The following is an 11,243-nucleotide window of genomic DNA, read 5'->3' as shown; positions in this document are numbered from 1 at the left end:
GTTCCATCTTTCGGAGTGGGCCGAAAGTCAAATCAGATACTGGTTGGTTGATCTCACAAACTTTGTGACACTATTGCACTAGCATATCTCACAGGCAGAACACATTGTGAATGTATCAGGTCTCCATTTTACTTCCCAAATGGCAATGAATTTTAGCTATCTCTCCCTCTCTTTCCTACTCCTCTCCCCTTCCAACCTGATCCTCCCATCCCAGCCACCTCCCTCCGGCCATAACTATCTCTTCTATTTCTCTTTCCTAACAAGATCTATCTCCCCGCCCCCATCCTCTGCCACCGCCCAAGTCCCTTGCTCTATAGCTAACCTCTGTGGTTCTGTGGATTCTAGCTCTGTTACCACTGACTTAACAACAGCTCTGTGATTTGTCATAGGCCATTTAGCTTTGTTCTCCACCTGGGGAATGCAGCCAGGATGGGCTTTCCCTCAGGATCACACAGCCCAGTATCTCTACCTCCTATATGGTGACTGTCACTCCATATACTATTCATGGACTCCATGGAGGGACCCTCCCTCATCAGGATCCCAGGGTCTGTATGGCCTCTATGGTAGTTACCATTCTGTACCCTATTCAGGTGTTCCAGGAGCCTCAGCAGTCCAGTCACTGACAAAATACTGAAGGCTGAGCGAAAGCAGGATGGTCTTTGTCTCCAGCAATTAGTCAAGGGCCAGTTCACTCAGGAGTTCAGATTTCTTTCCAGGGTGCAAGAGCAAAAGGAAGAAAAGGCTCTCCTTTGAACTGGGGGTGTAACTGTGGAAGCACCCAGGATGGGGAATGCCCAGTTGTGCAATCAAGCCCTACTCTGGCTTTCCTCTCCCCAGCCCCCCACCAGGGAGTTGATGAGTCAGTGGTTTTCCCCTGAGCCCAGCAGAACTTCCTCCCAAACCCTGACTGGGGCTTTACATAGGTTGTGTGTGTCTGGTCCCTCAGAAAAGTGACATACAGGTGTTCAAAGCGATTTCTGGGGACACCGGAGGGAAGCGGTTTGAGAACCACGTTGCTAACATGCCAGGGGCGGGCACAGGCAAAGTACACACTCAGAGGCCATCTAGAGCAAAGGGGTGGGACAAGCAGACTGCCAGTGTAGGTGACTCACCCGGCTGAGAGGTGGAGACTTGGGCTGGCTTTCCCTTGAGGCACAGACATGCTGTGGATTTGGGCTGCCCTCCCTCTGGTAAGCTTTGAGACGCCTGGGATATGGGACGATGAGCATTGGGGACCACCGCGCGGGAACCCAGATGCGGCTGGCATTGCATGACGGCCACCCCTTTCCGTCCGGATGTCCAGAAGGGCGGGGGAAGCTGCTTTCTTTCCTGGCTCGGTGCTTAGGGTTGATCTCCAGACTCAGACCCTGCAGCTCTGGCACTTTTCTGAGAAAAGTGTGAGTGGGGAACGGCCAGCGCTTGGTGCTGGCCGAGTCTTGATTGGCTTTGTCTTGGCTGGAGAGGGCAAGAGACATGCCCAGACAAAGATCCACTTTGTGGCAGGAGAGGGGTTCCCTCTGAGTGTGTGGCATGGATGGACTTGGCACTTGGCACTTTTGACAGTTCGTTCAGCTGGGGAAGTAAGTCTTCTCTGGGCTGTGGTTACAACCCAGGAGTCCGAAGGTAGCATTTCTCAAAGTAACTTTAAGAAAGTTACTTCGTATTAATAAGCCTCTGAAGATTTGTTTATGTTCTTGTGACAACGCGGAAAAATAAACCAATTTCTCCCCTTCCGGGAATTCAGCTGGACTGTGAGTGGCTGGACTGGTGGATATTTTTGTGTTGTTGTCTGTCCTGTTTCTTCTCTGATTCTTTCTCTGCTGGCGCTCTCCAGCAAGTTTGTCCGGTAACCCTTGGGCTGTGGGTCTCAGCCTGGTGCCTGCTGCAGGCACAGGAGTAAAAGCCCGCCCAGCACTTGGCCTCTACAGGAAAGTTCCCTGCTCAGGAATGCTGCCTTGATTATTCGATTTTAAACAGATTGTTTTATTTGGCCCCTAAGTTTAGACTGATTGTTTTATTGGACCCCTAAAAACTCCTGAGTATGATGTTATAACATCGATTTTCACAGCAGCGAAGAGAGGAAGACAGCCTCTGCTGGCTTTTAGAAATCAAAATGAAGTTCAGAGAGCTTAAGAACTGCAGCGATAACACATCTAACTTGTGGCAGTGCTGGACTTGAACTCAGCTCTAACACCCAGGCACAAGCAGCTTGTGTATAAGCTGATGAGTGACTGCTCCGTGGCATGGTTAAGGGGAAGTTTTTTTGTTTTTGTTTTTTTTGTTTTTTTGTTTTTTTGTTTTTTTGTTTTGTTTTTTTTCTCTATAGATGTGACAGAACAGCCAGAGGCATTCGGAAGAGTCCAGAGTATATAAAGAAAGAACATGAACTGAACATGATAGCCAGTAGACTGGACATGGCGAGGGCTACCTGTGACAGACGGGAGAATAGCAGGGGATAAAGAATAGAGAACACACAGTGAGAGACTCGGGAGCAAAACACAGAACATAGTGAGAATAAGGAGGATGAGTAGCTAGGGGGTGGGAAGCTGGTGAGCTCAAGAGTTGGAGTAGGGAGAAGGTGAGAGGAGCTAGGATGCTAGCATGGACTTTGAAATGCATAACAGATACTTGCTTTGATATTCTGATAGGTGCCATACGTCCATAGGTGCCATGTCCCTCTTGCCAGAGGTAAGGGAAATGACTTTCCAGGGGGCCCCGAGGAGGCACATATAGTCAAACCATTGGTACAAGCAAGCCAGACAATTTGAGGACATGATGCAGATACTTTGGCCTTGCCAGGGCATGCATAAAATTATAATCCCTGAAGGCCCTTTTCTAGCCCCTTTTCAACCTGACTTACTGACTCCTGTCTCTCCCCTGGAAGGGACATAAGAGAACAGAGGTCTGCATTCAAAGAGTTTCTCAAACCGCCCCCTTTTTTTTCTGAATTCCCAAGTCCAGGTTTGGGGCTCATGGGATTCATGTATCCCAGATTAGTAAACTCTGCTCAGTCTTATCTTTAAGGGGCCCAAGGTCCAAGACATCATCCACAGTGGCCTTGTTCAGGGATGACACCGAGTACTTTGAAGATGACTGGGTAGAGTCCCTTCCAGACAGACTCCAGGGTCTGGGCAAAGATCTTAAGTATCCAAACCAAGTCTTCTGGAACTGGTGGGTGGGTTCATAGGTCAATACTGATCAAAGGCTTGGTAAGCATCCTGTGCTATAAACATGGTATAGATTTTTAAACTATGAACCCTTTCTGCTACAAATTTTAAGCTAACTTTTTGTTACAGATTTTACAAGTTGTTGTTTTTTTTTAACCACACCCAGTGAAGTTACAAATCCTTAGATACAGGAAGTTTGCACAATAGTCTTACAAATCTTGAGCTAAAGTTTATACTTCAGCAAACCTTTTAGAATTATAAGAGAGTTAAGTAAAACCAAGAAGAGTAGTATGAGATAAGGAGCCATGATTCATATTGGAAACTGTAGCACAGACAATAAAACAAAACAAAACAAAACAAAACCCAGAGATAGATACTGGGGTTCAAGCTGAAGATCAAAAAAGCAAAGTAGCCAAGTCACTAGCTCTTACCTCTACCTCAGACTGAAAGGATGATCCTTGCTCTATGAATCCTCAGCATGGCTGGAGACAGAATGCCTCCTGTCCTCAAGGTGGATGGAGGATAATTGCCAAGCATGAGACCCTAATCCTATCTTACATACCTCTCTAGTACTGGGATGAAAGGCGTGAGCTCTGCTTGTCTTTTAGACTGATTCTTTTCTATGTAGCCATGGGTGGCCTTGAACTCACAGAGATCCATCTGCCTCTGTCTCCTGAGTCCTGGGATTAAAGGCATATGCCACCATTGCCTGGCTTCTACGGCTGTGGCTAGCTTTGCATTCTGATATACAGGCAACGTTTATTAGATCATAAACAATATATCACCAAAGGAAACAGTTTACTTTTTAGCTGTTTTAAAACATAAAGTGTTTTTTCCTGTGTTCTTCGGTTTGCTGTCCTCCTAGTCAGAAAGACAAGTGTCCCTGCCTGACCCAGGACAGAGATTTTGTAGGAAACTTTTAAACAATCAGTTTTAGACCTGGAGAAGGAGGCCATAACCCAACTCAAGAGCCAGATTATTTAAAAATAAAGCGGAATATCATGGGACAATATTTAAATATTATCCACACACAGAAGACATTTGAATCTCTGTAAAACTGAATTTAGTGATCAGGGGAGAGACTTGAGCAGACAGAGCAAAGAAGACTCAGAGATAAGAGCAAGGGGCAGAGAAGGCTTAGAGATAAGAGATTTGGGGATCAATTGTTTGCACAGTGGCAGAAGTTGTTACTATGTGTGAGAATTTGGAAATCTAGTGTGCCACCTTTGGTTGTTGAGCTATACTGAGGCCAAGCCATTTGTAGTAAGACAGTGAGGCTTAATGGGATCTCTGAGTCTGAGGAAGAAAAGAGATTAGAGAAGGTGTGAGTGGAGTATTCTGAATGGAAGAGAGAGAGAGAGAGAGAGAGAGAGAGAGAGAGAGAGAGAGAGAGAGAGAGAATATGTATCCCAATAGGCTCAGGAGAACATAAAAAATGCCTGATGTACCTGCAGGTCTCCAATGTCAGGCTCCAGTGAGCCAATGAGAAGGATAGAGACAGGGTAGGAAGCTCCATGGAGAGATGAGGGGAGACAAATAGTTAGCCATGGTTAGAGACAGAGTTAGCTCCAGAAGGCAGCTGAGAGACAGAGCTAGCAAGGAGGATTAGAGTGAGGAGATGGACAAGAGAGACAGAGCAAGCTCCAGAGGGAAGCTGAGACCACATTGGGAAAGGAAAGCAAGGATGGAAGAGAGACGGATAAGTGACAAAATTCCAATCCAGGGCATCCCAAGTGGACTGAGAGCCTTGTCAGGAAGAAAAGTCTGAAATCACAAAGGAGAAGCATCCCTTTCCGGGCAATGGGTTCCGAATAGGGAGAGAGAACACATCAGCATGACTTTCATAACAGTAGTAGGCTCTATCTAGCGGCTGACAGAGAAAGAGCAAGTAGCTTCCAGGAGAGAACAGGTGGAGGGAAGAAGCAGCTGAAGATGAGGACTCTGAAACTTGGAGTAGGGCATGGTGGGCATCAGGAGCCAGAAGAAACAAATATCCCATACCTTAGGAGCGTCAAGTCAGTAGCTTGGTTTGGTTTGGAGAGGCTAGGCACCTTGGAAAGGGGTCTCTGTGTACCACTCCAGGGTACACAGAAGCAGCAGGTATATAAAGTGACGCCATGACAGATGCACAGTATGGTTAAGGGGAAGGTTTTTGTTGTAGATACGAGAGAAAGAACAGCCAGAGCAGAGAGAATGAAGCAAACTGGATATGGCCAGAGCTAATTGGGAGAAAGGGGAGGGTAGCAGGGATGGGGAACAGAGACAATCCAACGACAGAAGCAGGAGCAGAGGTGGGGCAGTACATAGCGAGAATAGCGGGGCTATAAGGAGAATGAGTAGCTGTGGGGAGGGAAGCCCATGAGCTGGAGGGAGTTTAGGTTAGGGGAGGAGGTGAGAAGGGCTGGGATGCTACAGTAGTACTTGTGGTACCAGCATGCACTGTGATAGCCTGATAGGCCTTCTGCCAGCAGCAAGGGAAATTGACTCCTTGGCTGCCTTTTTATCTAACTGCCAGAAATCCTTCTACAGTCCAGGCTGAACTCATTTCTGGATATCTGTACTGCCTTTTGGAGTTTGAGGAACTGGAGTTTCTTTTGGACTAGACAGTTTGCTCGTTGCATCTGATACCCGGAGTATAACAGGAGTAAAATGACAGAGGCTCTTATACTTGGCACCTCATGAAGGAGTAAAAATGTCCCTTTGGTTCTTTAAGACATACTGTACAATGTTTGGCCTTTAGAAATGCCTTTAGGGTGTTCTAAGATCCTCCTTGGTGTAAACTGGCTTGTCATCATTGCGTCACTGCAGTGTGGGTGGCTTGGAAACACTCTCAGCTCTGAGAAGTATGCCGAAGGCTGGAGCTATGCTCAGCTCAGGCCCAGCTGTGTCTTTATCATAGGATGTGTGCCGCAAGAACCCAAGAAACAGTCTTCCTAAAGGAATGCACACAATACGTGTATGCACATGTGAAGTTTTACACACGCATTAGTACATAAATATTAAAATTATGATTTAAGCCTGGGAAATTAATGCTTACTAAATAATGTTATAAAGACAGAGGAGTAAAGTTGTAATGATAACCCTTTCACCTACATAATCATTGCTGCATCTCATAGTACCTTCCATCCACCACACGAGACTCTGAAGTACCCCTACTCAGTCAGAACCTGGCCTTGTCCAACATGAAGCCCCCATTATTCTAACATTGTATCACCTTGTGCATCTCCTAAAATATGCGTCTCTGTATAGTAGGGATTCTTCAGTAGTAGCATAAGTGAAATAGAGGCATTGTGAATTGGAACACACCTGCGAGTTTTGTTAAATACTGGTAATTTCCAGGGAGTAGATTTGGGGATAGGTTTTCTTTTACTGCCTTCCCCGGGTTCCCCTGTCTCCAATGCCATTTATAGACACAGCAACTGGCCCTTTCTTTGCCTCTCTTTCTTCTCTTTGCTTCTTAGAGATTCTTTTTCCTCTCCTAGTTTCTGGAAATTTTTTTGTTCAATAAATAAGTCTGAAGTTTGCGAACCTTCACAAATTTTTAAAGGCGATAGAAAAGCAGTCTAATTTACTTTTACTTTACTCCATGTGTAAGAGTTATGAGTCCCATGTGCGTGCGTGTGTGTGTGTGTGTGTGTGTGTGTGTGTGTGTGTGATAAAGCACTACAAGGTCCTTAAAGGTTTCATGCCACATTATTTAGGGATGTGACCAATCACTCACTATGGACAGCCACTTTCCTGATATTTCTTAGAGCAGTTGTTAAAAATGATGGTTGAAGAAAATGAGAGGTGATTTGGAAAGAACAGCACATTTATAAGCAATCCTACAGCAGAATCATAAACTGTGGGTTTTTTGGTTTGTTTTGAAGGCGTGGACAAAGACAGCTGCTTCATTTATAATTTAATCATTTTCTTTAAAACAACCCTAGAAATATAAAAAATGTTTTTCCCATATTTTTTTGGAAGGGCTTTCTTTATCCCACAAGGGACTTGAAAGTTTTATGAATGCAATAACAAGACTAAGTATAAATCAAAAGCAATAACAAGGGTGGAAAAATTCAAGTTTTGTGGGTTCTGGCACATTGAATTCAAGTTCGTGTGCTTGCAGGGCAAGAATTTCCCAACTAAGTGGCCCTCTCACCCCAAAACACAAGTTTTTAAATTGTGGAAAGACTGAAAAGCAACAATTAAGCTGAAGGCCACCAGTTACAGCTAACAAACAGAAAGTATTCTACCGTCCTTGTCGCCTATAGAGTAGATGGAGACTTTAATGTAGGAAAAGATTTTATTCTGACCCTGAGATTACCAGAAAAGAGCTGACGAACCAGGGTTTGATGCTGTCTCTTTGAGACTGAAGTCTTAGGGTGGGAGTGTCAGTGTATCAAGACAACTTTCTGACTGCTCGGGCATGCTCAGTGGGGAGGTGGACCACCACAATCCAATTGCCAGTTGGAGAGAATCACAGTTTTTCTGAGAGAATTAGAAACTTGAATAAGGAAATCCCCCTGCAAAAGCCCCTGATAACTTGTGCTTTGGGTGAATTCTCTTAGTTCCAAAAGTCCCTTACCAAGCACATGTTTTATACTATGTGCCAAAGACCACTTACTGAGAAGTAACAAAAAGCATGCAATTTAAAATTGCAATAAAATAATGCATTAAAAAGCAACTTGAAGCCAAGTTTAGGATAATTAATCCCTCTCTTCTTTTTGAGTAGATAAATATTTAAAAGTTGTCAAACAGAATGAAATTAAGCATAAATACTGGAAAATAAAGTAATTCATTATTTGAAAAAAATCAGCATTATGGGAACATTTTAAAATTTTACTTACGGCTCCTGAGTCTTATCCACACATGTACATCATACTATTTAATCAGTGCAATGTATGGTCTTCCCCTTGACACTTTCTGGGTATACTAACCTGGGTATGTTTTTGTGTAATTATTATTTTATAATTTCAATATTTTATAGAGAGGGTATTTATTAAAGGAGCTTGCATTACAATAATTTTGTTTATTAATTTTATAATTTATAAATAATTGTTTCTTGGATCTGAGAAGTAGCTCAGTGATAGTGTTTGCTTAGCATGTGTCAGGCCCTGAGGTTGATCTCATCACCCTAAAACAAATAAACAAATAAATAAAATCCACAAAAGGAAAATATGTGGATAGAAGCGCTTGCTGCCAAGCTTTACAACCTGATTTGGGTCCATGGACCCCACATGATGTGAAAGAGAACAGTCTTGCAGGTTGCTCTCTGAACTCCAATTGTACATACACACACACACATACACACACACACACACACACACACACACACACACACACACACACACACACACAGTGTACACGCACACTCATGGAAGTGCCATAGTCTCTAGTTTTGTATTATTTTTGCTTTTGGGGCCCACATGGGTGTGTTTATATAATTCAAAAAAGCAGAAAGTACATTCACTCAGTTACCTGCCATTCTTTTTCCCCTCGAAATCCTTGCTCTCAAATAGAAGAAAGGGGCTTGGAAGCTGGCTTCATCAGGAAAACAGCTTGCTATGCAAACAAGAAATTGCTATCATGAGATTGAGCAAATTTTCCTTTTTAAGAGAGAAATGAACTGGCCATCCTAATTACCACTCCTTGTACTATCACACAGCCCAGCCACCCCCTCATCATGGGAATTTAGAAGCAGCAGTTACGGTTGGTTCAAGCAATTGTCCAAGGCCCACTGAATGGAGAGGAATTGCTGAGGATTCTGTGACCACAACGGCCATCATAGTAATGATCCACGGATGTCAAGAAGGCAGTTCAGTTCAGCACAGCTAAGTAGTTGGTGTTGGATCCAACTTTGGGAACCTGACTCTGAGTAGTTTATTTTAGGCACATTTAAGGATAGCAAAACTTTGATGAAAACTCTCCTGGTGATAACTAGACTCCGTGTGTACAATAAAGCTTAAGATATGACTACATTGAAACTTCTTTGTAAAGTACATGTGACACCTTTCATAAAGATAGGTTCTAAAGATTGACTAGCTCAGAGTAAGAGTCTGGGGAAGATCAGGTGTGGGCTTGACCACACAGAACAAAGCATTGAGGTAATGGAGGTGTGTGTGTGTGTGTGTGTGTGTGTGTGTGTGTGTGTGAGAGAGAGAGAGAGAGAGAGAGAGAGAGAGAGAGAGAGAGAGAGAGAGAGAGAGAGATGAAGCTTGTGGTGGTCAAATACAACTTGTCAGCTCTCTGCTTTTTGTCAAAACAATGCAATAAAAAATAGTCTACACATTGTTCTAGACTATGCTTTGTTTAGCACGTGTAGTGCTGATGTATAAAATACATATACATGAATTTATACATTTATTTGTGTTGCTTTTTGGAACCATTTAAATATTAGATATTTTTAATGTCTGTTGGAAAACAGATCTGGGTGAGTGTAGCAATTCTGTTCTCCCAAGTTTAGTGCCAGTTGGCCCCTGGGTCCGGGTACAGCACTGCAGCCCAGTAGTCCTCTCCCATGCAGATATCTTGATTCTCAAGGTTGCTGCTAAGCCCTGAGCATTTTATCAAAACGTGCCATATATGATTCTGGTATTTGTTAGCGTTTTTATGTATTACTTAATGGTGATTTTTATGTATGTCAGGGTTTCTGAGAACCAGTTTTCTTTTCCTTCCTTCCTTTCTTCCTTTCTTCCTTCCTTCCTTCCTTTCTTCCTTCCTTCTTCCCTTCTTTTCTTCCTTTTTCTGGTGTTGGGAATTGAACCTAGGGACTTGCACATTTTAGGCAAGTACTCCATCACTGAGTTATACCCACCCTTCATCTCATAGAATTGCTTTTCTAACTTTAAAAAATTAAACTTAATCTCTAAAATTTAAGCTTTAAGCATTAAACTTAAAATAGAATCCAGGTGGGATTTCCTGGGTTCCTTCTGTTTGTCTTACTTGCTGGTTGGTCAGTTACGGACATAACCAAGTCCTGCTATTGCACTGTTTCTCCCCTGAGCTTTCCAGAGACTGGCTTGAAGAAAGAAAGATGACACATCTGGGATGGGGTTACTTTGCACACTTATACATTCTGAAATAAGTAAAAGCACATAGAACTTTCACTTATCTCTTTCATGTATATTTTTAAATCTTTATTTCATTTTTTGAACAAAGCAGTGATACAAAATGGCAATACTACTTAACTGGTTTACACAACTTTAGATGCATTAAGTCCCTGGTAGATTTGAGAATTATTCCTTGGTAAACTGCTAAAACAACAAACTATTTGCTGATTGCCTTTTTAAAGAATTTCTTTTCAGTCAAGTATTAATAAGTACTGGTGAGTCTAGGAAGCAAGCTGGTGGAAGTGATTGGCACCTCTTCATTTGTTGTTTTGTGGTTTTCTTTAGCAGTGTAGGGCAGTGAGCCTTGCATGGCCAATGAATCCAGGAAGAAGTCTGGCTTGTGTCGGCCTTTGGGTGATTTCCACTATAAATTTCATGGAAATTCTCTTATCCATTTACCTCTGTGATCATTCATGATGAATATCCCTTCAGCTATGATTTGTTCCCAGGTTTATATGTGCCACTGCTGTTCTTCAACTCAGGAGTGTGAGGGGAGGAAGAGGCCGTACTTTTGCATTTATATTAGCGTGCTAGGGCTGTTATGACCAGGTCTTGCATGCAGGGTAGCTTGAACAATTCTTACAGTTCTCATCTCAGGACATCGAAGATGAAAGTGACAGAGTCGTCTGCTTCTGAGGGCTGTGAAGAGTCTTTTGGGGCCCCTGTTTTTCAGTTACAAATGGCCTTCATCTCTTTGTGTCTTCACCACATCTTCCTCTATCTGTGAGCACCCACGTTCCCTCATAAAAGAATACCAGCTGTGTAGTGGGAGATGCACCCAGCTGCACCTGTGACTTATATAAGTGGCTTCTCCCCAAATACATTTAACCTATTTGACCAAGTCCTGTGTATCTTAATCTGTGCATCTACACAGCTTTCCTAGTCACTGTTCTGCTGTTGGAAAGACACACCACGACAAAGGCAACTTTCATAAAAGAAAGGCTTTAATTGGGTGTAGTCGGACTTTCTTTGTACTGCCAGCTCC

General features: G+C 43.2%; 1 protein-coding gene across 3 annotated transcripts in view; it reads left to right on the top strand.

Annotated features, from left to right (window-relative positions):
- Positions 1-1,003: 1,003 nt before the first annotated feature.
- Positions 1,004-11,243, top strand: part of Fas (Fas cell surface death receptor) — a 32,956-nt gene continuing 22,716 nt past the window's right edge. The window contains exon 1 of one of the 3 annotated variants that reach the window (XM_027406386.2): positions 1,004-1,190. In XM_027406386.2, the coding sequence (XP_027262187.1) occupies positions 1,161-1,190 (30 nt within the window). In that variant the 5' untranslated portion in view covers positions 1,004-1,160. Of the gene's footprint in view, positions 1,191-1,226; positions 1,398-11,243 lie in introns of those variants that run through there. The other 2 variants (XM_027406384.2, XM_027406385.2) reach the window with 2 other exon arrangements.

The sequence above is a fragment of the Cricetulus griseus genome, chromosome 3 (genome assembly GCF_003668045.3).
Source record: "Cricetulus griseus strain 17A/GY chromosome 3, alternate assembly CriGri-PICRH-1.0, whole genome shotgun sequence".
NCBI lineage: Eukaryota > Metazoa > Chordata > Mammalia > Rodentia > Cricetidae > Cricetulus > Cricetulus griseus.
The sequence above is the reverse complement of the archived record's forward strand: the minus strand, read 5'-3'. Positions and strand labels throughout refer to the sequence as shown.